Source organism: Phycomyces blakesleeanus (genome assembly GCF_001638985.1).
Source record: "Phycomyces blakesleeanus NRRL 1555(-) unplaced genomic scaffold PHYBLscaffold_4, whole genome shotgun sequence".
Classification (NCBI taxonomy): domain Eukaryota; kingdom Fungi; phylum Mucoromycota; class Mucoromycetes; order Mucorales; family Phycomycetaceae; genus Phycomyces; species Phycomyces blakesleeanus.
Window position 1 is genome coordinate 2,132,649 of NW_017265137.1, and position 27,797 is coordinate 2,160,445.

Below are 27,797 nucleotides of genomic sequence, written 5' to 3' on the forward strand. Positions count from 1 at the left end.
TCTTTTGTTTTAAAAGGTTAATTATATGATGGAACAAATACCGAGGCTCTAAACATGTAACCAACCACACCAATTACGGCAGAGTACGATGTTAATTGTAGTACAAAAAACTTATACCTTGCACACACTTGTACTCATCTATATAAACATATACATGTATATCTGTGTGTGTGTGTTTGTTTATTCAATTATAAACATGTAATAAAATAAAGGAATCAAATCATTGACTGATTGTATGGTATTTGTTATTGCTAGAAGGAAATCAAATAAATAAATGCATATGGTACAATATTTAATTATGTGTGAGTGGTGTCAGAATACTACAAGTAACTTAATGCCACAATTACGGCCATCTACATGCATATACACACACCCGCATTTCTCTTTCTTTCAGAAAAAATGATTTGAAATCGAGGGTGTACTTGAAGTAGAAGTATGGTCTGGTTTACATCGACAATCGCGTTTACACATTGGACACTTTGAGTTCAATACCAGCCACTCGGACACACATGCTTTGTGGAAATGATGCTTACACCTGGAATAAAACATAACCGAAAAAGAAGTATAAGTATAAATGTCACTTTTACTACTGCTATTACTATTATTATTATTATTATAGAAAGAGATCAATCAATAGCTTTTTCTTTTATTTTTGAAGAAATTGATAGGCACAAGCACAGGCACTCTCACGCGCACAAACATGCATAGGCACGCGCGCAAAGATTTGTAGTATATTTGCATGTAGTGTACGTACCATAATTTACAAAGTATATCGCCGTCTTCGTAGTTCGATAGACAGATCACACACAAGCGATCCTGTTCTGGTGGTATATTGATTGTTGGGTATTTGGGTTCTGGTTGACTAGGGGTAATTACTGGTTCAACTGCTCCTACCCAAACCCAAAATAGATCAAAGTAACTTTTTGAGACTGATTGTGGCTTTACTTGGGGTTTATTTTTGGTAGATGAGATGGAATTATCGAGCTTAAAATTCTGTTGCTTTTGTTGCCTTTGATCATTATTTTTGTTGATGCTGTTGTTGTTGTTGTTGTTGTTGTTGTGATGATGTGGGAGCGGCTGTGGCAGGTAAATCTGGGAAATTGACGGAAAAGATTTCATGGGAATGGGCACAGTTTTGAATTGGTACATGGGAAGAAGCGAAATCTCTTGAATAGTCGCGCCTCCCATTTCGACTGCATCATCGACGTGTAGCAAATGCATTCCGACTATTGTGAATCAAATATATATAAATAAAAATAAGTAATTATATAATTAGATGTATTTATTCGGAAAACTTACCGAGAACACAAGGTAGACAAAAGACAACGGCTGCACAAAGAATGAATGGAAATGCAATGATAATGTAGCCATATATGATAAATGATAGAGAGAGATAATAGATCGGGCCAGCCGTGTCTTCGCAGGTTGTGGATGTAAATAAAAAGTAGTTTCCTAACAGAAACCAAAAGACAGCAAACAGATCAAGGGTTGACCGAATTCTATATATATAGATATAGATATAGATATAGATATATAGATATAGATAAATAATACAATGTTACTATTAGTGCTCATGACTTTTGGTAATAAGAAGATGAAGAAGAATGAACTTTAAATTACCGTCTTATTGCGTTCATTAGATCGGAGGCTCTGTATCTTGGCATTGATCTGATCGAGTCTGATGCGTTGTTAAATGAACGGTTGGAAGTAGCCGTAATTGTAGGTGTGAGTATAGGTATAAGTGTAGATGTATCTGTAGGTGTAGATGTGGGTGATGTCTCGATTGGCTGACTGTAATGTGCTGTTGTTGGCATGGACAAGGGGGGTAATAATATATCTTGATCTGTGCCGGGATAATACTCTCCTCTCTCGGCCATTGAGATATCTGATCTAACTCTAATAGATTGAAGTGCCTGATCAGGAACTATATAGAGGTAGATGCTAAATGGCGAGGAAATTACGAGACGAATGATATAAACGACAAGGAATAGTCTCAGGGGTTTATCGCAATACATGTCCCAATATAATGCCAAGACAGCTGTTGTTACAATGACCTGTCGTGAATATAAATGTGTTTATATTTAAAATAAGGATTTTCGTTTTTGACGATCATAATATATATGTACATGTTCACAAAGGTATTTAATCAGTTCTTATTACTACTGATATTAATTTTAATTTATTTTTATTTATTTATTTATTTTTACCTGCAGTGTAAAGAGTGTAAAAGACAATATGAATAGTATCTTTGAAGAACGGGAGCTCTGACTCCAATTACATATAAAATTAGATAGCCAGTGTGAGCGAACCCTCCTTGAGGTTGGGGTAGCACTCCTGGAGAGGTGAACTACATTCGGTGGTGTAATGGTGAGAATTCGAGGGAGGTCAGATCGGGATCGAGAAGTTGAGGATGCGATCGAGTGAATGGGATTGCGGTGACTCATGTTGATTGTAGTTTTCATTCCATAAAATAATATATATATATATATTTATATATATATATATATATTTATATATTTATAGCGTGTGTGTATATAAAAATATATAAAAGGAAAGGAAAGAGGAAAGAGAAGAGGTTTAATTACATGAAATCAAAGAAATGTAAAATAAATAAATAAATCATAATATATATATATATATATATATATATATATATTATTTATCTTGATCTATGAAATAATAATAATAAAGACACACACACACACATATATATATGTATGTATGTATATATACATGCTGTCTATACTTGATACACAAGCACACAAAGAGAAATAGACAAAATGCTATTTGAAATTTTTATGGGTTTGAGGAATGTATATTAAAAAAATAAATAAATCTATAGGTATTTAAATAGCTATATATATTGATTATCATTATTGCAATTCATTTAACCTATAATGATCATCCTAATTATTCAGTAGTCTTTTTTATTAAAGCCTAACGCACAATTGAATATGTGTATATATATAAATGTATAATTATGATTTATCACTATGGCTACCATTGATGATTACTTTTAGCTTTTAGCTTTTATTCAATAAACTTGGTTATTAAAAATAAAAAAGACTTTTTTTTTGGATTTCTTACTAATTTTCTGATCTGATCTCATTTCTAGTAACCTTGTCTTGTATTCACATTATACTTGAATAAAACGAAATAACTTATATACTGTGAGGGTATTTTTGGTGGGCCATAGTCTGACTGAGTTTTATTCTCGCTATTTTTGGTGCGATGAGATTGAGCGTAGAGATACCCTTTTTCGAAAAATTAGGTTCATTTCTCGAAAAAAAAATCCAAATTTGTTAATAAAAAGAGGACGATTTCGACGTTTTTATCATAATGGATGTCTTTATTTTAATATGAATATGTGTCGACTAAAAGTTATATAATTCAAGGCTGGCTACTACTACTACTACTAGAATGGACCTTTCTCGACAGCTTTCCTACCTTATAATGCTCTAATATATATGATTATTGATTGGAATTACTTGTATTTGTAATGATTTATTACTCATAAAGTTTTCTGGAAAGCCATAAAATAAAGACATATAGTTTGATATAACAGTGAAAAATAATAGAGACCTTGGTGAAACATTGTAAAGCTTTTTGAGGAGTTTAACTTATACGTATAAAGAAATCTGAGCGTGAAAAACGCAAATGTTTGATAAACTTTCTCATAAGTTTGTCAAACTTGAAAGAGATTTGAAAAACATTGTAAAACATAATAGACCAATCATGTTGTATTATTTCTTTGTTGCTACACTCATGAAAAAATTAAGCATGAAAATATTAATAGTTGTAATTTTCAACGTATGCATATAAGAATATAAGAATCCCTTCAGTATACTTCTCCACTTACTTTTTTTTTTACTATTTTTTTTTAATAAATATATTATCAATATTTTTGCCCTAACATAATACCAAGAAAAAATGACTATTATTTAATAAAGGTTAACGAATCTCTCATTAGCTTGATTATATGAAGCAGCGTTTGTGAGTTTAGGACTACTGCTTTTCCGACAGGCAATGATTACCAAATGTATACTATGTTTGAGACATGATATTCCGAAAAAAAATGTTTGATAGAAATCCATATTTAGTGACTCGGCGCCTAAATATCTCTTATCGTCTCACCAGGGTCCCTAATAATATAGCTAGATTTGTACTGTGTTCCCCCCGCCGAACGTGGTAGACATAAAAATACTTGAACTATTTTTTAATATGTTTCACACATTGACCGCGATGTATTAATTGCGCTTTTTATTCGCACAAATAAACGCAATAAAATCTTGGATTCAATTCTCAAACATCGGTATATGATCCTTATTTTTATTTTTTTATTTTTTTTTATTGGACCGAGCCCACAGACTTATATACAATCTCCCCCCCCTCCCCTTCTCCCTCCCCCTCTCCCTCCCCTCCCCGACTCCCTCTCTCCCCCTCCACTTCACTCCCCCCACCTTTACGGGACTAATCTATTATACGTGTGGGGTCACACAGTGAACGGGTGCCGTATCAGGGGTCTTGTTTTTTTTTGGTTTTTTTTAACCTACATTCTCTACTGCTCTTTATTTATTGTTTTTTTTTTCTCTTCTTGTTACTCTTTTACTCTTTACCTCTTTATCACTCTATCTCTCTACCTCTTTATCACTCTATCTCTCTACCTCTTTATTTCTCTTTCTTGCTTATTCGTATTATTATTACTCTTAATTCTTTCTAAATACAAACTTGCAGTAATGCTGGCTGAAGACTCAAACACTGGAGGTGTCCAGCAACTCTTTAGATTCCTCGACTACAATAAAGACGGCCTAATCGACACTCATGATCTTGTTGCCGTGTTTACCAATCCAGCTCAAGTGCACATGGACGAGGTGAATGTCAGCCCAACAATTTTTACTTTAAAAAAAAATCCCCACAAAAAAATGCCCTTATCTTTTATCTTTTTATCTTTATATATATATATGTTTGTCTAATTTATTTATATCTGTTTTGTGTAGCATGTCTTGAGTGGTCTTCGTAACAAGGTTTCGAGAGAGCCAAACACAAATCAGCCCAAGATTAGCTTGTCTTATTCTGAATTCGCCCACCTGATGGACCGACATGAGATTTCTGTTGAAGAGATCACACCAAAACAACTTGAACAGATATTGGCCATAATGATGTCACACTCTGTAGAAAAGCCAGTCTGGACATTGGCTGGTTTCTGGAGAGATATTGCTGCATCAGAGACAATGAAACATCTTGTAGCAGGAGGACTTGCGGGTGGAGTATCGCGTACGGTAGTCAGTCCCATGGAACGAATGAAGATTCTCTTCCAGGTAATAATAATAAAAAAAAAGAGACATGAATCTTGACTGACACATTATTTTCACATGATAATTCCGGAAAACTAACCCTGACCTTTCCTGATCCCTTACCCGGACCACCTTTCATATGTGTATACATTTATGTGTGCGTGTGTGTTTATATATTTATATTTATATTTATATGTACATGTACATGTATTAAGATCCAAGGACCTGAACCTGCGGCTTATCAGGGCATTGTGCCCACACTCACAAAAATGTGGCGGGAGGAGGGTTTCATGGGTTTCATGCGGGGCAATGGTACAAACGTTGTCAGAATTGTGCCCTATAGTGCATCTCAATTCGCAGCCTACGAATATTTCAAGGCTCTTTTAATGGAGCCCGGAAAGACCGAGTTGGATACCACCCGTCGTCTCACTGCAGGTGCTGGTGCTGGTGTAGTGTCTGTGGCTTCGACTTATCCACTGGACATCACGCGCACTCGTCTGTCTGTTCAATCAGCCCGGATCGGGAGTAGCATGAGGGATGGCGGTGGTGCAGCAGGATCCAAGAAATTGCCTGGCATTATCCCCACCATGGTCAGCATCTATAAAAATGAAGGTGGTATCCGTGGTCTGTACCGAGGATTATGGCCTACAACATTGGTAAGTGCGCAAAAAAAATATATCAGATAGATATATAGATATATAGATATGTATATAAAAAATGGCAAGATAATACACACACACATATATATATATATATATTGTACACATTGTACTTGCCTTTATTCTTATTCTTATTCTTATTCTTATATATATATGTTCCTTATTAAAAATAATAAAATAATATACTAAATATATGCATATAATTCTCACTCTTTTCTTTTTAAAAATAATATTGTATTTCATTTGTGTCTATTGTCTTTCTTTTCCTTTTTTTCTTTTCTGTGTCTCTGTTCTACATACCACTTCATCCAGGGAGTCGCTCCTTATGTCGCACTCAACTTCCAATGTTACGAGGTCTTGAAGATCTACCTTATTCCCCCGGAGGTCGACCAATCTTCTGTGTCACGGAAGCTATTGTGCGGTGCTCTTGCTGGTTCTATCGCACAAACCATCACATATCCTCTTGGTAAGCAATAGTAGTAGTAATAGCAGCAGCAGCAGCAGCATCACAATTATTTTTATTTTTATAAACTAATTTACCTTTTTTTTTCTTTTTTGTATTTGTGGTTGTGATTGTGGTTGTAACCATTTGTAGATGTTTTACGTAGACGCATGCAGGTCACTGGTATGGCGTCTATTGAATACAAATACACGGGCACATGGGACGCCATCAAAACCATGGTCCAAAAGGAGGGTATCCTGTCACTCTACAAAGGAAACATGGCCAATTACCTCAAAGTAGCACCAGCAATTGGTGTCAGTTTTGTAACATATGAGTGGTGCAAAGACGCAATGACCTACAACCGGTAGAGAACAGCCAAATTAGTTCGGCAACCCATTTTTTTTTTGTTTTGTTTTGATTTTTGTTTTAAACATTTCCTTTATAACTTTACTACTTTATCTACCTCTATCTTTATTCTACTCTTATTCCTTTATTATTATTTTGCATCACAATTCGACTTCCCCTCATACTTCTCTCTCTCTCTCTCACACACACACACAGATTTCTCCTATACCAAATGTTTAACTGTAGTTAAACGCTCTGTTTAATTTGTAAACAGTATTCTGTCTTCTATTTCTCTTTTCTTTTTTACCTCCTTACCTTTCTATCTATAGACAATTTATAATTTCATTGGTTACATTTTTTTAGTATATAAATAATAATAATAATAATAATAATAAAATGGTCTTATACACAAATAACTGGAACGTTTCAAAACTAAAAACAACAACAGTCGATCGTCCATGCATTGACCAATTGTTTGTTTTCAGACACACACGCACAAAAGAAGGCTCCAATTTACTTTGAATATCTAAATAGACTTGCCAGATTAAAATCCCGCAACCTTACACAAGCCTCTACGTATGTCTCTTTTTCTCCTCTCTCTTTCCCCCTCTCCTCACTAAGCCCATTCACTCTTTTACATTAATGGAATCTCCAACTATCAATGAACATGTACCACAAGTACAAGCTGATCAACCAGTAGAGCCAGTTACTATACCAACAGTACCAGAGACACCCAACAGAGAAATTAAGGTGTTTAATCCTCCTGCCAATGCTCCTCCTCCAGGTACAGCAATTAAGACTCTATAAGACATATAAGCTTTATTACTATTAGCAATGGCTTGAATAAAAACACTATCAACGACAAGTAACTAATATACTTTTATAATATTTTCTTTAAAAAAATTATCCTCTAGCTGAAGTTCCAGAATCATTTTACAAACTAGATGCAAATGAAGTCGGGCGACTATACAAGTCTCAAGTAGACAATCGACAAAAAATGGAGAATGCGTAAGTATACAGCCAACCTTTACACATTCACACGCACACACACACACAATCGTACATACAGTTTATTATTTTAATCAAAAACTAAACAATCAATTATCAATTATCACTTTCTCACGAACAATGTGTGCTGTAGACCATTAAGGACGCAAAAGATGCGGACAACAGAAGAACAGGAGAGAATGAAAAAATACCCAAGAACAACTATCAGAGTACGTCTTCCTGATGGTACTATTCTTCAGGCAGTGTTTCAATCCAAGGAGAAAGGTTAGTTACTTTTTTGGTATTTTGGTTCAATAAATAAATAAAAAAGCCATAATCATATATATATATATATATATGTAAAATGAGAATCAGAGAGAGATAGAGAAGCTAACGATAACACATACACACAAATTTATTAATAATGTGTCTTTGATTTATTGTAATTAGTATCTGCCTTGTACACTTTTATTCGTTCTACACTCGAAACTCCCGACCGTCAGTTTTTGCTGTGCCTCCCACCTCGTACCAAACTAGTAGATCCAGACCTTACCCTTTACAAGGCAAATCTTGCACCAGCATCAAATGTCATGTTTGTATGGATCGAAAAGGCAACAGGTTCAGGTAAGGAAAAAAAGGGATCCCAGACAAGTGTATATATATGTGTGTGTGTGTGTGTGTGTGTGTATTTGTGTACTTGTGTATAATGTACAAGCAAATATTCTTCCTTATTCTAACATGTTTATATACTATCAGACACTCAAGTTCTTAAGAAGGAGTACCTTGACATGAAACAACCTTTAGCATCATCATCAGCATCATCATCATCTCCATTGGCCTCTCAGGATCCTGCTCAACAACAGCAGCCAAAGCCAACTCCACCTGTAAAGACAAGTAAGGTCCCAAAGTGGCTTCAAAAAGGACTGTACAAGAAATAATTACTGTCAAGCATATACAAATTTACAAATATATAAATAAATAAATAATTATACATAAACACATACATACAAACAAATGCATATATATATATATGTATATTACTATATTCGATACATTTCTTTATAAAACTATAGCTATTTATTAACCTCTTCATTTACAACAAAAACAAAACTACTCTTCTACATACCTACTTTTCTTATCTTGTTCTAATAAAATACACCTTTACAAATATGACCCAGATTTTATCAATATATTTTATTATTCATATGCAATAAAAATGCATATTTAGAATACAATATATCCATTAACTAAAGACTTTCAAAATACACTTCAACTAAAATGTACATAGCCTGAAAAGATAAGGCTTTAAGGAATTTCCCTATATATTTCTCTCACTCTCTCACTCTCTCTTTTGGTCTATGCTACATACTTTAAGCTTAGCTTAGTCTTTCTTTTATTATGTTATACAATACAATACTCCTATGCCCACTTTAAAATACAAGAGTCCAAGTAAAAAAAAAAGGGTAAATTAACACACCTATACACAAACCAAAAGAAATATACATATAAAAACATGTACATTACATACTGAGTTACTTTAAAATGGCTTGCTCTCCAAGTAATTTTATTTTATTTTTGTCTAACAAGCTTTACTTTTATTATGTATTACATGTATCAATCGCTTAGTCTTTTACATATATATTTTAAAAAAAAGAGAGATCTAAATGAGACATACTTTAGATCAAAAAGAAAAAACAATATATATACATACACAAATGTTATATTTCTTCTGAATGGTTTGTCATGCAAACTACTTGTTTTTTTTTTTTTTTTTACTATTCTTATTATTTTGTTCTACAGACTTTGACTTTATAATATAGCATGTATACATTATTCGTATAGGTCTCTCTTTTAAAGAACAAATTAAGAAACATATAGAAAGTTCAAGTAGAACTCACGCTTACACTCATGCAAATTAAAAGGAAAAACTATATACATAAAATAGAAAAAAAAAATGAACCACTAAATGCAATGGTCTCAAGTCGCACTTGGCTAATTAATATATGGAATATGCTTTATCAGGAAAGGATTATAATATGTCGGTAGGAAAAACCCAAGTAAATAGGTAGTATACACACAATATAAAATATAAGTTTATATCTCTGTATTCATGAATAATAATATACACTTTAGTACGATCCAGTACAGCACTACGCACTACGCACTACATATCACGCACCACGCACCATACAACATAAACCATACACCTTGCCACACATCATAGCACAGTACAGCACAGTACAAAAAATACCTCAAAAATAAATCTCTGGGTCATAGAAGAGCTGGAATACTCTCACGGCGCTAATGTTTGCCGGGATGGTAATACGTTTGACAAACAATGAGCCCAGCTTAAATCGTCAATTCTGAGAAACTATCTCGCCGGGTGTACGAAATTACTATTCCAAAGATAAATGCGCGAATGAGAGAGAAACAAGCAAGCAAACAAGCAAGCCAAAAAAAAAAAGTTTAATGCAAGCTGGCGGACTTGTATATCCGCAAGTCTAATTGCCTGTTTTTTTTTGAAGTAGTCAAGGCAATACAAGGTGCGTAAAGTCAAGAGGAGTTAAGTCAACGCAAGGCAAGGCAAGGCAAGGCAAGACAAGACGAGCAAAAGAAATACACCAAGAAATACAAAAAAATGAGATCTCTATGTGTAGGAGAAAACCAAACTAGGTTTTCTTTTTTCTATATCATTGACCTTGTACACCGCAGCAGAAAAGATAATGGAGATAAACCGAATATATAAGACGCGTTGATGATCAGGACAAAGTGCCTTGGTGACGCGTCTGGGAGACCATCAAATCTTTATTTTAAGTGTGTGTACTATGTGTGTCTTCTTGAAGGGAGATCTGCATTAGCTAGATTATCAAACCTGGCTTCTTTCTTTTTTTAGTTGTACCTTACTGTCGATCTATTCCAGGGCTTTGTTTCCCTTGATGAATAGCACTGCCCTGAAACACTCTTTAACACAACCCCTTTCTCCCTTTTTTCTCTTTCTTTCATGTACTTTTAATACTTTTGTTTCTGTTAAACTTGACTGCATTCAAAATAAATATATAATATAATATAATATAATATTTCGGAGGGAACTAATATTGTTGATGGTAGGACGAGTTCATAGGCTCAGTTTGTTCTTTTTTATTTTATTTATTGCAATAAATAATAATAATAGAAATAAATGATTGGTGAGTTGATGAGGTGGCTTTTTTTTAGAGTGGGGATGTATGAACGGCAAGGTGGACAAAATAGGAAAGCTATCAGGACTGGCGATTGATTTGTTACGGAACAAAAAGTAAAGAAGATGAAGGTGGCTGGAATCTTACCCACCCAGTAAGAGCAAGCAAACGCACACGTTCGGTAATTTAAAGCAGTAAAAAAGAGCTTAAACAGGAATCTTAGTGAGGCTACACAGTGGCTGAAATCCAAAAATAAAAATAAAATAAAGTGTATGCGCGCAATATACCTAATTTGGTAAAAAATGAACAGGACAAAGTTGACTGTTTTTTTTAATACACACACTTACACAGATACATTGTATTACTATGGAAACGCGTTTATTCTGTAGCCATAGATACCAAGATTTTTTTTTTACAAGGAAGAAAAAAAATATAAAAGGACCATTGAATTGGGAAATTCCTTTTTTCTTTATCCAAAAAATCACATCTTATCTTACCATGTCTTACCACGAAGAAGCCTACAACAAGATCCACGCCGTCGATCTTCCCACTGAGGAGCACAAGGCCGAGTGGACCCACCAGTTCTTGGCCGCTGCCGCTGGCTTCGGTGCCATGCACGCTTTCAACAAGAACAAGGCCGAGAAGGAGGGAGAGGAAGTTGACCACCATCTTGCCAAGGAGCTCCTCGCTGGTCTCGCTGCCGCTGCCGTTGACAACCTTGCCGAGTCCAAGGGTATGGACTGGGTCGATCGCGAGAAGGCCAAGCACCAGGCTAAGGAGGAGGCTGAGAAGCTTTACAGCCAGCAGACTGGTTACGAGTTCTAAATAACCAATCAAGAAGCCAACCCTTTGCTAGATAATCATATCTTTCATCTTTACAAATGTATTCCCCACCACTCCACATGTTCTAGTCTACTGTTATCACTCTAGACAGTTCATCTGTATTTAGTTGATGTACCCATCATGTTTTTTTATTAAAGAAAAAGGATTCCTTTTTGTTACAATTTAACCAAGTGTATATGTTACTGCTATCATGTGTGATTTCTGGTTTGAATCAGTGGTGTAATTGGGTTATTGGTTTTGAGGTTATTGAATAAGAATATATGAATATAAGAAGTAAAGGATGTGTATGAAGATATTATTACTGTTAATAGTTGATGAACGCTAGGTTTTCTACTCCTTCTCTTGATACATTTCTTTTTCTATTTGATTAGCTTGAAACAAAATACAAAAAAAAATATTAAAGCCAAGGGAACTTGGATGTACCAGATACAAACCTCACACACTCCAAAAAATTTCGACTAGTACTTATCAGACAAGGTCTCCAAAATATAAATATAAATAAAACAAAGCTATCCAGAAAACTGTACATAGTATTACACTAAAATAAATAAAAAATTAACCAAACCAAAAACATCCCGATACAACGGATATCTACCCGCTTTTCAAATTCTCGAGTATTTTTTTTTAAAATAAAATAAAATCAAATCGTATTATTTTATGGATAACTTCTCCCTTTTTTTTTAAAGAAAAATAGACAAGCTATATACGAACCGATTTCTTTAATTCACAGTATAGAAATAATAGTAAAAAGTTAAAGGATGCTTGCAAAATATGCAAGTGTGAACCACCTTATTTTGGCTGCTTCCGGCATGAAACCAAGTGGGTCTCAAGTGCAACTCAAATAGAGTTTAGACAGCGCTAAAAATTTCTTCGATTATCGGAGCATACAAGACTTCTTGGCGTCTACTATTCTGCCGCTTAAAACTGTAGAGTTGATTATTGATCATAATATAAATAATAAATATAAATGAGGATGAGAATGAGAATGTTAATATTCATATTGATTTTAAAAGAGCCATAATATAATATCACGTCTTATAATACACAGAGCCTTCAGACTTCAATATCGAGGTATTTCTAAAGATAATTCAGTAGTTTGTGTCTGACAGAGGTACAAAAGAAAAATAATGAAAGAAATATAGAGAGCTTTACCCTGATTTTCTCTCTTTTTCTCCATTGTATTCTTCCACAGATATTTTGCAGAGGATTTGGTGAGATTTGGTAACTGATTTTTATTTTATTTTTTACTTTAGTATTTCAATCTCACCATGTTGCTACTGCCAGCAGTTCTGCTACATTGAAATATTATAAAATAATAATAGTAATAATTATTACCCGTTCTAATATATATATGTATATTGAATCTCATCACAGACTTCCTTTAACAAATCGCTCTCTCTCTTTCCCTCTTTTAAAGTAAATAAGTTTGTGAGTTTGATGGCACATAGGAATCTTTGTATTCTACTTGCTCAAATAATAATAGTTAAATGTGCATCTTTACACAAAAACCAGATGTGATTAATAAGCTTTCCTCTTGATGTCCCATCCCTGATGGTTTTCTTGATTTAATTTCCCACTTCTGCTTCATCATCTTGTCAAAATCATCCTGTTTTTAATTACTTTGTTGTGTACCATATGGCTGCTTAACCTCAATATAATATAATTTAATGCATATATATAAAAGGTCTTCTTATTCTCTTTATGTTGTTAAATCAAAAAATAAAATCAGGCTTTCTTTTTGGAATTGTTATATTAACCGTCGATCCTACCTGAGATAGATAACATAGTGCTTAATGTAAGCCAAATATTAGACGAATAAATGTATATGCTTAAACCGTGTTAAAAAACAAAAGAAGGCAAGCTGATAATGTTGGCTAGCAAAATCGATTTACTCAAAATCTCATCATATTGGGTATATTATTACAGTCAAAATTCGATGTAGTAATATATGCTGTATTCATTTTTTATCATATCAGTATATTGAGCTTTGACTGTAATAAACAATCTTGTAATTTTAAACGTTCATTATAAAGGTTCCGATTATTTTCTTTTTATAATGGCCAGAAAAAAAGGGTATTGACAGAAAGCTATTTTTTTGGGGAATATTTATATTGTTTTTCCTTATACTTATAATACAGAAATCTACTACAGCTACATGCATAAGTAAGTTCAATAAAAGCCAAAGATGATATACTTTTTTTATAAATCTTCAAACATTTTGGCATGTTGTATAAGTAATATATCTATAAGATTTCAAGGATATATATATTAAAATAATTCATAAAAGAATTACTCGAGAGATATCATAATTATTAGCAAACGATCCTAATTCAATAAAATATAGTTAAATATAGATGAGTCATGACTAATACTTATGGTAAAATAAGCGCATGGCCAGTTATAGTGCACTCTCATAAGTGTATAGCGTGACATATTCAGAGCAAATAGAGGATAGCCCCCCCAAAGTAAACTACTCAGGGGAAATCTCTTTTGTTTTTGTCGTTCGGGTTTTCTTGTTCTTTAAAGGGCACAGGGTAAAATGCTATTTTCGCTAGCGTTAAATTCAGAAAACAATTTCTACGCTGTATTGCATAGAATTACACTATATATTTTTTCTGCAGCCACAGGAACTGACACATCCCTTTTTTTTTTTCGTGTAAAAGCTCGATAATGCCGAGGATTAGCCCAGGGCAGTGCTTTTTCTTCTTCTTTATTTTCTGAAATAGTAACCAAGTTCACTTTAAAGATAATATCCATTCAAGTATCCTTCAATTTGAATGTCGTAAATAGGGGTATCGAGATCAGTCAATTTAGTGATTTTGCCAAATTAAATACTTAATTTTATGGCTTCCGTTTGACTTTCAGGATAACATTTATTCCATTAAATGTTGATAATTAATGCAGTTAATTTTTAATTCTAGTATAATCTATATGTATATACATATCAAAGTATTTATAATACACTATGTTAAAAAAGAAAAAGAAAAAAAAAAGGCCTACAAAGATCTCTAATAAGAATGAATTTGTCCAATAAAATCTTGTAACTGTCCCTAAATTTATTTTTCCAATAGTCTCTTTTTTAGGGTTACAATCCTTTATTTCTTGCTTCTTTTATAGTTTATGCAATGAGACCAACGCGGAGACGAACAAGGGCACCAACACCGCCAGTCCAAGAGTCCGATGGGACAAGCGAGATGGAGCTCAATGAAAGTGTTCAGAGTAGTGAGATGAGTAGTGATGATGATGAGCAGATTGTCAATCGACACACAATTCAAGAACCCATTGAAGACGAAGAGCAGGAAGAAGAAATATCCGATTCAGAAGAGAGTGTTGAGTCTGCTGCAGTACAGCAATATCCTTCTGCTGTAGACAGCGGTAAGCCAAAAACAAAGCCTTTGTAGTCAAAAGATGGCTTTTGTTTCTTGAAAAAAAAAGGAACAGATTCAAGAGTGTTTACTAATGTTTATGTATTTATATATTTATGTGTTTGTTCTGTGTTAAATTAAATAGATGCTTCTGAAAGTGAAGATGAATTCAAGGAAATTGTCCAAACACGCCCTGCAACAAAACGTCAAAGAGCGCGCCTGAACAATCATGAACCAGAGGATTATATTGAACTTCCAATGGGTAAGTGTTGATCACTACACTATATTTATTTACATATAATCTACACATAAACTTACACAAACTTGCAAATGTATATGTGTATATGTATATAATATGTGGCTTTACTATTCTTCTTTTTCTTTTTCTTTTCAACAGAGAGTAGCAGAAAGAAACTACTAACAGAAGAAGAGGCAGCTTTGAAACGATCCGAAGTTACGAGAAGGCGAAAGAACCAGAGTCTCCAAAGAGCAGAGAAGGATAAAGTATGGTTATTTAATACAGAAAATATCTCTTGTGATTATTAGTATCATTATTATCACCATGTCCAAAATTAAATCTAGGATTGTAATTTTTAGGCAGATACAATCAACCGATTGTTAAAAAAGCAGGCAACCAAGAGCAAGCAGAAAATCAGAGATGATGTAATTGAGACAAAAGAAGGAGAGAAACGTAAAGAGCATGGAATGCGTTACATTCACAACAAGGAAGGAAGTGTTCTTGCTATACCCATTAAATACACAGTTGAACACGTATTTGGTACTCACAAGTAAGTTTCTTTTTTCTTTCTCTTATTATTATCTTTTGCTTGGGATATGTAGTTAGTGAGTTAGTTGTACGATTGCGATTAAATGCTAGGAATAATATTCAAATACTGAGAATCTAGGGTCAGTGCGCCTAAACCACCAAGAAAGTGTGAGGTACATGGTTGCCATCAATTGAAAAAGTATGTAGCCAAAAAGAGCGGAAAGCTTGTATGTTCTCTTGAACACTATCAAACAGTAGAGGGTGTGCAATAATACGTCCACACTATATCCACACTATATCCACACACACACACACACATATATATATATATATCCTTTATTATTATTATTATTACCTCTTGTTAAGTTGGTCGGTTGTTTGTGTTTTGGATATTTATTTTATTATTATATCAAGGTACTTTTTTCTTTTTTCCTTCTTTTAATATATTTTACCTATATATGTTAATTTTTTTTTTTCAAAAAGAGTATATAAACCAAATTAGTATCATCAATACAATAAAATAACTCTCACAAACATACACATATTTGAAATTTAAAATTTTATATCTTTACCCCAAAAAAAATTGTTTATGATCTATCAGTCTTCTTGCGGAAACCCTCGACCTTGTTCTCCTTCAATGCAGTAAAGTACATGTTTGCCAACTCACGGCAGTTTTGGTCTACACAGAGACATTTATAGATTACGTCAATTCGATCCATAAATAAAGATATCCGTATATATATGTATATGGTCGTAGAATTAAGGGAAATTCACTTACAGTGGTTAACACCCTCAGTTCTGTAGCACTCATCAAGCTTTTCCTTAATAATACGTGCTTCCATAGCCTTAACCCAGTCATCGCGAATCTTCTGATTACGGGCAGCATAAACAGCTATAATTAAAAAATTAAATGTGTATATACACATATATATTACATTACATTATTTAGTGCAATGTATCTTTGCTATATCTTTTTTTTTCTTTTTTTTCTTTTTTTGTGTGTGCATAAAATTACCCTTGCGATCGTTGGGATCAACCTTGTCCAAAGTAGGAACACTGGAGTTGATAAAGAGAGAAATAGAGAGAGGGAGGGGTAAATGGCTGTCGATTCAACAAATTTGGCGCATAATCGTATTTTTGTACCGTTCAAACTGTCTGTGCTCGGGGTATTCCCAATCTGCTGTGGCTGCCATTATATTCGAGAGGAGGGGATGATTGTATATATCTATCAAAAAAAAAGTGCTACTATGTGTTTTTTGCCTACCAATCCCTGCTTACGTCTATTTGCACCACAATCCAAAAAGGTGTTTTTACTACGTCACAAAAGCAGTGACGTGCTTTTCGACATCAAGAAAGTGGGGAAGGAATGAAGGTAAATGAGAAAATAAAATGAGAAAATGAAATAAAAGATAGATAGGTAGAAAATGGGGTCCCAGGGTCCTTATAATTATAAGAATCTTTACATATTATCTATTGAATTGAACTTTATATTTTACTTGTGTAAAGAAAGTTATTATACACAGTCAACAGATCAAGTATTAAAACAATTGTCTTGCACGTCAATTATTTCGATCATAAAGCTACAAAACTGACTAGAAACCATTTATGTACCTTAAATTACAACAATTTACTATATATATATATATATATATATATATATATCCTTAATAGTAGATCAAACTTTATTAGAGTATACAGATCTATTTCCGCTTACTATTTCAGGGATAATTACTTGAATTACAAAAACATCTTTATTCAATTGAACAAGGCTCTTTTTATTTTATTCTTTTAACCAGTCAATATCCGAGTTATACATATTCTTTGGAAAATAAAAATAAAAGGGACAAAGTAGTTGAATCTATTGGATTTATTGTAAAGATTTCGAGGTCCCAAATGTATGCCCCGACAGTTAATGTTTAAAGAAAAAAAAATGCAAGAAAATTTGTGGGTATGTGTGCATGTGCATGTGTGTATATATCGAATGCTTCCCCAAGAAATCATTGTAACCATTGCAAATAATCTTTCAACAAAAGATCGAATCACATGCACTTCTGTCTGCAGATCATGGAAGGATCCTTTTCAACGAGCTTTGTGGAAACACATTGAAATGAAAACCAGAGAAAGACTCTGGATGATTTGTTACGAAGCAAGCCAACAGGGCAATAAATACCACTCCAATGGTCACTGCACGCACGACTTTTGCATCTCATTCCATGAAAGTATCGACAATGAAGATTTCTATACACTCTTAAAAGTATTCCCGAGTCTAAGAAGCCTTAAAATTGTAGCCGACCTATCACCAACAATTACCCTCAAAAGAGAACCAGGAAATATCTTTTGGAAAGCACTGACGGTTCTTGACATCGTGCCACCCAGATATAACGATGAAACTGATATCAAAGAATTCGCGAACCTCTTGTCATTTACACCTAATGTTAAACGTCTGACGATCTTACAGAGCCCTCAGGGAGGTGTGGAATGTACTTGGAATGACCTTGAAGTAATCCACGATTGTCTACCACTGCTCAATCATTTGGAAATTTATACAAACCTCTCAGACTTTGAGAGCAAAGACGCGGCTGATTTTACTCAAATTAAGCCAACAAGAGTAACCTCTCTAATTATACATAGCTATGACCAGTGCATATTTTGGGTGTACTATTTCGCTTGCAAGTACCCAAAGGTACACACTATCAAATGCAGCTTACTCGGAGACCTTGCTGAAGGTGAGGAGACAGACAGTGTGTGCGCCAAATTAAAAAACCTTTCGTCTCCCTTCCAACACCTCAAAACATTGGAGACAAACACCAACCTGACGGAAATATATAAGAATGATGTGTTCTATACTCTACTCGATCAGAATGGAGTAAAGTTGAAAGATGTGACATGTATTCTTGGCTGGGGTAACGATACCTTTATCTATTCAAGAATGCGTGATCTTTTTGATGTAACTTTAACAAGTATCCTCAGTAAGATACGTGGAAGTGTCGAACGCCTTTCGATCAACTGTCCGACGATACTGAAACTAGATAGTTTGCTTTTGAGCATCAGTCTTTGCACAACCTTGGTCGACCTACAATTGTGTGTAAAATCAGAAACCGTTTTACTGGAGCATATTATACGATGCTTTCCATCCCTGAAAAGACTTGCGATACGTAGCCACAGCGGGTTAAGTATTCTAAATAATTCAAAAAAAATGGCACACAATAGTCTCGAGACGCTGGAACTAAGCATGGTGACAATCTCACAAGACGTATTGAGAACAAGTTCACAAAACATGACAAATCTGAAAAGAATGGTTTTAGAGGATGTAACTATAGAAGGACATCTATCTAAAGAAAACGGGGAATTCTGTATTGATATGTCAAGTACACGTTTTGATTACCTAAAACTTAAAGATGTACATTTTCATTACTACTACCATTTGAGAAGTTGTTTTTGTATCAACTTCTCTTCTGTACTCCAATCAGATTATCAAGAGCAGCGAGAATCTGGTATGTGTGCTTTAAAGATTTCGAACTATATGTTATTACCCAATATTTTTTTTGGCATTTAGTAATATATATATATATATATATACACCTTTGCTTGTGTACGTTTTAGAGAAAAGAAGGTTTATGTTTAGTAGACAGTATTTTGAATCACGCAAGCTAGAGATGAAGAATAAACCTAACCCAGATCGCCAACACAATTCCTGTCAGGGACATCTTGGCAATGATATGTGGAGAGATGATCTTTCTCGCGGCTATGCTACATTACGATGTAAAGGTGTTGAGACACTTAACATACATGGGTGTGCAGCCCATAATATTTTTCCAGAATAAATAATCTTTTAATACCAATTACAGCTTTTCCTAACATTCCTAAAGAACAGAAAGAGAGAGATATGGAGAGGGGGTAGGAGAGTTTGATTAGAGATAATTAATTACATATATATATATATATATATAAAAGAAGATAATAATATATGCGTATGTGTATAATTATACTTTTCTTCTCGTGAAATTAAGGTAAACATAATCAAAATAGCATCCTTGTACATGTCCACATAATATTCGAGCATAACCGTTTGGAAGGTCACTTCTCCAGTATCGTTGCAACGCTAATCCACCAGGGTGTCGTTTTCGTTGAGTTTTTGAAGTCTTAGGATCTGTGGGCGAATACTTCTCAAATGCTTTCTTGATAGTTAAAGTCTCTTTATAGTCGAGTGTCCATAGCTTTCGTGTGTTATATTTACTATCTTTATTAAAACACAAGTATGACCACATCGTCTCGCCTTCAAGCCATGGGTAGTTTGTATGAATCTCCAAAAGTTTTTTATAGTTCGAATGAAGATTTTTGAAATTCGGATCAAAGTATTGCGGAGCGTTGACTACTCGACCCAATATGAAGAAATTTGTTGGAATCTCTTCATCAAAGCTCCCGGTTTCGGTAGTAAGGAAAAATTTGACACGAATGAACGTCAATACATGAAAATTTGTATACAACATATCCATGTATATCCTGCGCCTTGATTCACTTCTTTTTTGAACAACTTTCACTTCATATAAGCACATCTTATTTAGGCTTCTGCAGTGGTATGATATGTATTTGAATATAGACGAATCTGCTTTTATATCGGCGAGGCTGAGAGATCTTAGTGGATGTAATTTTTCGGTGCTGGTGTCCGATGAGCTTAGGGTAACGTAGTTTCCTTTGATGTGGAGGACATTCAAAGATGGGAAATTATCCAGTATTTTGTCAATGCTGGTCACGGAATTGAGGATATTGATACTTAGATTCTTTACGTGAGGAAAGTTTTGAAAATCTGGCAGTCTGTAAGCCTCAATAAAGTCAGATGTGATTTCGATGTTTAGGTCTTCGAGTGAGGCTGGAAATGAATTCAAGTGTTCGGTTACAATAGTCGCGGGGAAATCCAAAATATCTCCAGACTCTAAATGCAGGCTGTATTGCAAGGTGGTAATCGATTTAAACAGATTCTTATACATCGCACAAAGTAACTCCAGGCAACCCATCATAGCCACAGAATAGGAAATATTGGCTTTCTTCAGGTGCAAAAATCCGTTGGTGTGGTTATTTAACAACATCACCGTCTCATCGTCTGGTAGATCTTGGTCAATCATATTTGTATAACTACGATATTTTGATGACAATTCCTCGATGTTTGGATATCTTAAAGAAATATAATACAGCCACCCGATATCCATATTATGATGTGGTAAATCCAGGGTTTTCATACGGATTATTGGTGAAATGTCGGTCATTGTTTTGATGGTATCTAGCGGCATTTCGATGAATACGATATTCAATACCAGGACTTCAAGTTTTGGCAATATTTTGTGAATATCTTCAAGTGTTTCCCATGTGTAGTAATGTGTATTCTTGTAGCATTGTTCCCAGAATTTGAGTTGCTTTAGGTGAGGCAAGTGGATCAATAGTTCAAAGAATTTTTCTTCCGGCTCTTTTTCATCCATACATGAAGTTGTTATATCAAGTTCTACTAGAGATTTCCAGTTCCTCCAATTGTTGGTCGTATTAAGAATATCTGAGTCCAAGGCACCATAACCACTTCTGAAGGCAAGAAGTTTCTGAAAATAGCTTTGTAGTTTCGATATTTGCTCGTTATTCAAATTGACAGATCTTTCTACAGTAAGATCTCTAACACGGTTTCCATTCTTTTTGTAAGCGTTTTCTTGGGTTGCCGGTGGATTAAGGATAGTGTCCACTTTTTGTTCATCTTTTATGTTTATGCTGTACCAAAGAGAATGTTGAAAAGCTTTGGACCATGATTTGCAGACTGTGGCGCAAACGAGTCTTTCTTTTTGAGCCATAAAGGTTGCAGTCATTGTGAGAACCTCAAATGGAAGTGATGCCAGCATTATACAATTGTAATGAGAAGGTGTGGAAAGGATAAAGGCTTTTTTTTTTCTTCTTTTATTCTTTAAAATTTCAACGGGAACGAAATCCAGATATTCGTTAGAAAAAAAATAAAAGCGGCCATGGTGTCAAATCTTGAAAAAAAAAGGTGACACTTCATACAGTTGGTGTGGACAAACTAAAAGTTTAAAAAAGGCAAAAAAAAAAGAAAAAAAGTTCAAAATCAGTTCAAAATACATATTAGGGGGTTTCATTATCTCTTTGGATAGAAATTCAGATTAGGATTCGTAAAGCGGGTGTTTAAATGGTGAAATGATTGGCTTAGAAGAGTCTGAAGAAAAAAAAGCTTTCGGTTGGAAATTGAGGATCGCTCATTTTGACGTCTTGAAGTACTCAAAGCAAACATTTATCAATTTATTTACCTCTATTACATATTTATACTTTATATACCAGCTTTTATTAAGGAAAAAATTCCAAAATAATTGGTAGAAATTAGCTTAATTGCTTATAATAAAATATCAGGTACAAGAATAAGAAGATTAATTAAAAAGGGGGACTCAATAATTTCCATTTTATATTCACTTTCATTGGGTGCAAGTTTAACACCCGCTGTCCGAATCATAACCTGAATTTCTATCCGAAGAGATAATGAAACGCCCTATTGAAACAGTCGTAAATAAGAGCAATGCCAAGCAGACAATCTCGTCAAGAAACATTGAACACATCCCTGAAGAATTTATTTCCTCTGATGTACTTGATACGATTTGTAATCCCTTTAACTCGTATTCGCCGTGTTATCAATTTTCAAAAAGGCTCAATATATTACAACAGCAAAGCCAACCCTTTGAAGCACACAAAAGCGTACTACAGACTATCAAAAATATGTAGTGCTTCAAGGCAAAACATTCAACTATCTTCCATTAAGAAATGTTTCTATAACATGCTATATTACAATCGATACGCATATTATAAATACTTTAATCTCGAATGATTCTTTTATTAGTTACTTGGATAAGGAAATGTTATGAAGAAGCGTTCTGGATATTAAAGCCAAGACAATGACCCCAGGTAGAAGCAAATTAGATGAGATTCAGAGGAATGATCTATACATATAATATTGATATGCCTGTGCTAAAAGAGAGCAGAGACAAAAAAAAAAGATCAATATATTTGGTGGAAAATGAATTCCAATACATCAAAAAGTTAAGAGAAGAGCTGTAAGCTGGTATCGTGAAATGTATATTTTGTGACCCTGAGCTTTGTGATTTACTTTATTTGATGCACAGATGTAGTATTACTGAAACTAAATCAACCTACCGATATGCTAAAAACCAACAAAAAAAACAACAACATAAAAATGACAAGAAGATAGATCATATCATTGCATTCAAGCTCTCCCTGTCCCAGCATAATTCTTCAAAAAGAAAATAACAGAGAAATGTATTAAATATCTCCAAGAAAGAAAAAAAAAGAGCCAAAGTCACCCCAACGATAAAATTATATTTACGCAAATGAAGATAATCCTACCAAAGAAGATCGACATACTGGTAGTACTACTCCTGCTCAGAAAAATGGACCTTTCAAGCTTCATTAATCAGCTACAAGCAGACAAACGGTTGACCGAGAATATCCAGAAATTTCTTGGCGCTGACGATGTACTGTAGCATTCCCAGCAACTGGTTTTTGGTCATTCTACTACTTTATGATTCTCCTCAATCACACCTTTCAATACCCTTATTTAGAACGCTTTCAAGTCTCCTGGATATCTTCTCTATAACTATCATATCCAAACGACGGATCACTTTCTGGAAGAATGTTCAATAACATTGTAAGTCTTGACAATGGTTGTTTTATTACAGATATCTATACCATAGTCTAATCCGTCCTTCCTCTTTCATACACTCTGTAGCTTAAAGCTTAAAGCTTAAAGCTAAAGCAGAAGAGAAAAAGACATTCTATCAAGATATAGATTCCTGACGCATATTTAACGCGCTTTACAAAAATATAAAAGACTTAACTAATTTGTTTATTTTGGTAACGTTTCTATTGTTATTTTATTATTCTATACATACTATGAACTTATGCATGCGTCTGTAGTTTTATTGACTGTACTCCTCAAGCATGTACTTTCTCCTTTTTTTTTAGAACATAGAAAAAGAGAACTCTAACTTGAAGTTCGGCGCCCAGTCCTTATATATTGTTCCCTAACCTTCCGTAATAACTCTTTTAAAATTAAAACACTTTATTGCAATACGAATTTCTTAACTTACGATAAAAGGTATATTTCTAAGTATATATGGTAGTATAGAGTATTATGAGATATTATCTGAAGATATTCTGTATCATTCATAGAATCCAATTACTCTGTTTAGCAAAAAAAAAATTCGATTCGTAAACCCCCCCACCCCTCACATATTAATTCCAAGCCCTGATTTACTAATAGCTTTTATTATACAAGAAAGTAGAATAGAAGAAGAAAACCTGTGGGTAATTGGTTTTGTGTTTTCTTTGGCAGTAATGCTGTTTATACTATGTCTTAAATTCAACCCAATCTATACATAACCAATTACTCTAGATCATATTTGTGCTAAGAAAAGTGAGTTTTTTTTTTCTCTTTATTTCTAAAACCGAGTATATCTATATATTCAAGTATATTACAAAGTGACTCTTTAAATGTCAAGATTTTTAAACAATGATACGATAATAATAGTAGTAGTAGTAGAGAAGAAAATAAATACTCCTTTATGTCAACTATAGACTAAAAAGGAGGTGCTTAATGGCATATCTTTCCTTTCTTTTTTTTTTTTTTTTGGTTTGGTTTGGTACTCATTTCCTGATTATCAATAAATAAATATATATATATAACACCCAGTCAAATATTACTGATCTGTACTTTTCAATAATTTTTAATATTCGTCGATACTTCCAAATGCTTTTATTTACATCCACAATTCTCGTTTTGCTGTGCGTGGCACCTTATTTCATAATGGCAACCACTGTCCAGATCCACCGGCCGTATATCACTGACCACAGTCTCGGCATTCAATGGAACCGTGAAAATTATTTAAGACACCCATGGTAAACTAAAAAGAAAGAAAGAAAGAAAGAGAAGATAATATGTTGTAAATCCAACTTGTCCAACAGATGTATATATATATATATATATTTATTTATATATATATTCATTCTGTTATATTGTTATGATCCTTTGATAGGCTTCACATGGACCTTGACAGGATGAATACTACAATACACACAAGCACATACTTTTATTACGAGAGTGTATTTTCTAATTTGGCTTGCCTCGAGTGGGCTTCATTCTTGATCGGGTTCTTGTTCACATTATCGTTTATTCACACGACCACTCCATTGACAAGTAGTGAAGCAGACGAATTGAAAGATCAATGGGAACTATAGACAAAAGAGAAACCCTAAAGAATAGAAAGAAATTGTATATATAATTCTACATTTTCATTCTCTATATATTTTATTATCTTTGTTGAGATGCTATTACTTTTGGCATATCAAAGCTTTACACTCAAAAATTCAAAAACACATACTCAGAAAAACTAATACATCACTATCGTCTACAATTCTCCCCCAGATCATCTTTGCAGTTCTTTATAATAAATATATATATATATATATGCTTTGTGTAAGTTTTGAAGTGAACCGAGAAAAAAGTAGAAGAAATATTACTCTGTGGTCATGTTTGGTTTAAATATCCAAAAGATTGATTTATGAAGAATTCAAGTAAAATGAAGCTTATTAAAGTCATGAAGAACAAAATACTGAGCAGGTCAGTTAATTTATCCTAGTGATTCAAGCTTTATTTCAATTCTCTATTTTTTTCTTTGTTGTTTGAAAGATTCTCTCTAGCACCTTTTATAGTCAAATAATAAATAATAAATAAAATTTCGAGATAATAAACATGCAACATTTGTAATCACACATTGCACAAACACAAACACCTGATGCTTGTAGGGCTACCTTGTTTCTATTTTAATTTCTATTATGTAAAAATAATAATAAAATATTAATTGAACACTCTGTTCTGTCTGTGATTCCATATCACTCTTTCTATTGGTGAAAAATCAGTAAATCTTAAGAGCAGGGGATCAACAAAATGATATGTATACCTGGTTTGATTTCTTAGGGTGAAATTGAAGTGTAAATGGAAAGTCATCATTTTATATATAAACATTGGAACCGTTCTTTATGCTTGTTATTGCTGTTAAAATAAACGTTGACTAGGAAACAAAGGATATAGTGATGATAGATTATTATTAAAATGATGTGTTTGACAAAAAAGGCTTGTAAAAGATCTGCCACGTGTCATTGTACAAGTGGAACAAGGGAGCAAAAAGCAGGTGTGGAACAAGAGTTGGGGTTCCAGTGTGAAATAATGCATAATTTGTGATTCGCATTCAACAAAAGCAAAGGACAAGGACAAGGGTCAAAAAAGTCTCTTGGTTGACTTGATATTTTTTTTTATTTTTATTTTCATTTTCATTTTCATTTACTTTTCGATTCCTCGAATCTGGGACCAGGGATTTATAGGACAATAGCCACAGCTATAAACCATAGAGAATACATTTATCCGTCCAGCCTTCCCATTTTATTGGATTTTCTTTTTTGCCCTTCTTCCGGTCAACGTAGGACAATCTTACTCTTATTAAATATATATATATATATATAAATAAACTTTATTATCACTATTATGTCTTGGCATTGCATGTTTTTAATATATATATATATATATATATATATACATGGATAATTAAAGAAGTATGATATATTATCTGGAAAGGCTAGCGTTCATTAGTGGAACACAAGTCAAGGGTTCAATTTGGTCTCAAGAAATTATACTCAAAATATTCTATCAAATCAAATATATAAGATAAAATGATGAAAGAAGAAGATGCTCTTCTTCTTTCTATTAAAGATTCTGCTGTAATACGAGATAGGATGTTATTTATATTAAAAATAAATATTGGTGTATGGTGTATTTTCTTCAATTTTCTCTATGTGTGTGTGTGTTTTTGTTTAAGTCTTGAATATCATATGGACAGGTAATATTTACAGCAAATAAAAAATAAAATAAAATTGTAAGATTTTATTTTTGCTTCCGGGAAAATGTTTGTCTTATTTTTTGTTTTTGTTTTGGAGCTTAAAGCATCTTTCACTCCCCGAGACACTGGAAATCATTACACGTATGCGGTTGGGTCATTTTATCCATAGGTAGAAAAAGGTTATTTCATTTTGTCTATTGACCCTCCCCCCCAAAAAAGTAAAGAATAGACAGAGACAGAAAATAAAATAAAATGGGTCTCTTTTTTTTATTTTCTCTAATTTGATTTGGGTGTACAGAATGGCTGGAATGGCTAGAAATGTGTTAATGAAAATAATGAAATAAAATGAAATGAAAATGAAAATGAGTGGAGAAAGAGAATAAGAGAAAAGAAGGATTTGATCTTTTTATTATTCAAATTGTTTTGTGCTACCAGACGCCACATAAGGAAATCCAGTCGAGACAACCTAAATTCCATATTTGGAACCTTGGTTTCAATTTTTGTATTTTTATTTTTATTTGGGTGCAAATATTTTCTGGATAAAATATACATACAATTGTGTATGTACATATAAGAGTTTCTATGTGGCTTCAATAGAGTCTCTTTATAGCTATTATTATTATTATTATTATTATTATAAATATATTACTAATAAATTTGGGGGTGAGGGAAAGGAGAAAAGGGAAAGGAAGGAAGAAGAGGGGGGTTTCTCTCACCCCCCCTTTTGTATAAAAATATAAAAATATATACATTCTTTTTTCTTTTGCGTCTTGATACTTCTTGTTAATCGACTGTCTTTATTTAGAAGTCCTTTTGAAATAAGTAAAATATATATATATATATACATGAAATTCAAAATGTGGTGCGGTTAAAATGCAATGTTTTAAAATATTCTAAAGTGTATATTTAAAATATATATATGATAAATGATAAGCAAGTTTGTGGTTTACTTGGGTACCGCTTTAATTTTT

At 33.4% G+C, this 27,797-nt stretch overlaps 10 protein-coding genes across 10 annotated transcripts; 7 read left to right on the forward strand and 3 right to left on the reverse strand.

The window, feature by feature from the left end:
* Positions 1–107: 107 nt before the first annotated feature.
* On the reverse strand, positions 108–2,551 carry PHYBLDRAFT_185654 (hypothetical protein). The gene is made up of 5 exons (XM_018439117.1): positions 2,208–2,551; positions 1,621–2,054; positions 1,300–1,499; positions 755–1,226; positions 108–535 (listed from the first exon to the last, which is right to left on the reverse strand). The coding sequence occupies exons 1-5, from the start codon at positions 2,460–2,462 to the stop codon at positions 391–393; spliced, it is 1,506 nt and encodes a 501-aa protein (XP_018295898.1). The 5' UTR covers positions 2,463–2,551; the 3' UTR covers positions 108–390.
* A 2,680-nt stretch (positions 2,552–5,231) lies between these two features.
* PHYBLDRAFT_108718 (hypothetical protein) lies at positions 5,232–6,763 on the forward strand (the record flags this gene model as incomplete). The annotated part of the gene is made up of 4 exons (XM_018428059.1): positions 5,232–5,318; positions 5,510–5,950; positions 6,266–6,419; positions 6,549–6,763. 4 exons carry the CDS (start codon positions 5,232–5,234, stop codon positions 6,761–6,763), a joined length of 897 nt encoding a protein of 298 aa, XP_018295899.1.
* Positions 6,764–7,382: 619 nt separating this feature from the next.
* PHYBLDRAFT_60988 (hypothetical protein) lies at positions 7,383–8,665 on the forward strand (the record flags this gene model as incomplete). The annotated part of the gene is made up of 5 exons (XM_018440728.1): positions 7,383–7,524; positions 7,655–7,748; positions 7,882–8,012; positions 8,178–8,351; positions 8,484–8,665. 5 exons carry the CDS (start codon positions 7,383–7,385, stop codon positions 8,663–8,665), a joined length of 723 nt encoding a protein of 240 aa, XP_018295900.1.
* A 2,710-nt stretch (positions 8,666–11,375) lies between these two features.
* On the forward strand, positions 11,376–11,920 carry PHYBLDRAFT_180025 (hypothetical protein; the record flags this gene model as incomplete). The annotated part of the gene is made up of 1 exon (XM_018438253.1): positions 11,376–11,920. A coding segment is annotated over one exon (357 nt), but the record flags the coding sequence as incomplete, so codon positions are not given.
* Positions 11,921–14,871: 2,951 nt separating this feature from the next.
* Positions 14,872–16,149, forward strand: PHYBLDRAFT_141727 (hypothetical protein; the record flags this gene model as incomplete). The annotated part of the gene is made up of 5 exons (XM_018430651.1): positions 14,872–15,121; positions 15,257–15,373; positions 15,509–15,615; positions 15,709–15,899; positions 16,017–16,149. 5 exons carry the CDS (start codon positions 14,872–14,874, stop codon positions 16,147–16,149), a joined length of 798 nt encoding a protein of 265 aa, XP_018295902.1.
* Positions 16,150–16,464: 315 nt separating this feature from the next.
* On the reverse strand, positions 16,465–16,803 carry PHYBLDRAFT_108720 (hypothetical protein; the record flags this gene model as incomplete). Its single annotated transcript, XM_018428060.1, has 2 exons — positions 16,465–16,556; positions 16,656–16,803. 2 exons carry the CDS (start codon positions 16,801–16,803, stop codon positions 16,465–16,467), a joined length of 240 nt encoding a protein of 79 aa, XP_018295903.1.
* Positions 16,804–17,858: 1,055 nt separating this feature from the next.
* On the forward strand, positions 17,859–19,701 carry PHYBLDRAFT_141729 (hypothetical protein; the record flags this gene model as incomplete). The annotated part of the gene is made up of 2 exons (XM_018430652.1): positions 17,859–19,371; positions 19,481–19,701. 2 exons carry the CDS (start codon positions 17,859–17,861, stop codon positions 19,699–19,701), a joined length of 1,734 nt encoding a protein of 577 aa, XP_018295904.1.
* Positions 19,702–19,860: 159 nt separating this feature from the next.
* PHYBLDRAFT_164752 (hypothetical protein) lies at positions 19,861–21,756 on the reverse strand (the record flags this gene model as incomplete). Its single annotated transcript, XM_018435071.1, has 1 exon — positions 19,861–21,756. One exon carries the CDS (start codon positions 21,754–21,756, stop codon positions 19,861–19,863), a length of 1,896 nt encoding a protein of 631 aa, XP_018295905.1.
* Positions 21,757–23,325: 1,569 nt separating this feature from the next.
* Positions 23,326–23,586, forward strand: PHYBLDRAFT_141731 (hypothetical protein; the record flags this gene model as incomplete). The annotated part of the gene is made up of 2 exons (XM_018430653.1): positions 23,326–23,409; positions 23,497–23,586. 2 exons carry the CDS (start codon positions 23,326–23,328, stop codon positions 23,584–23,586), a joined length of 174 nt encoding a protein of 57 aa, XP_018295906.1.
* A 1,154-nt stretch (positions 23,587–24,740) lies between these two features.
* On the forward strand, positions 24,741–25,171 carry PHYBLDRAFT_141732 (hypothetical protein; the record flags this gene model as incomplete). The annotated part of the gene is made up of 2 exons (XM_018430654.1): positions 24,741–24,832; positions 24,970–25,171. The coding sequence occupies 2 exons, from the start codon at positions 24,741–24,743 to the stop codon at positions 25,169–25,171; spliced, it is 294 nt and encodes a 97-aa protein (XP_018295907.1).
* Between the last annotated feature and the right edge of the window lie 2,626 nt (positions 25,172–27,797).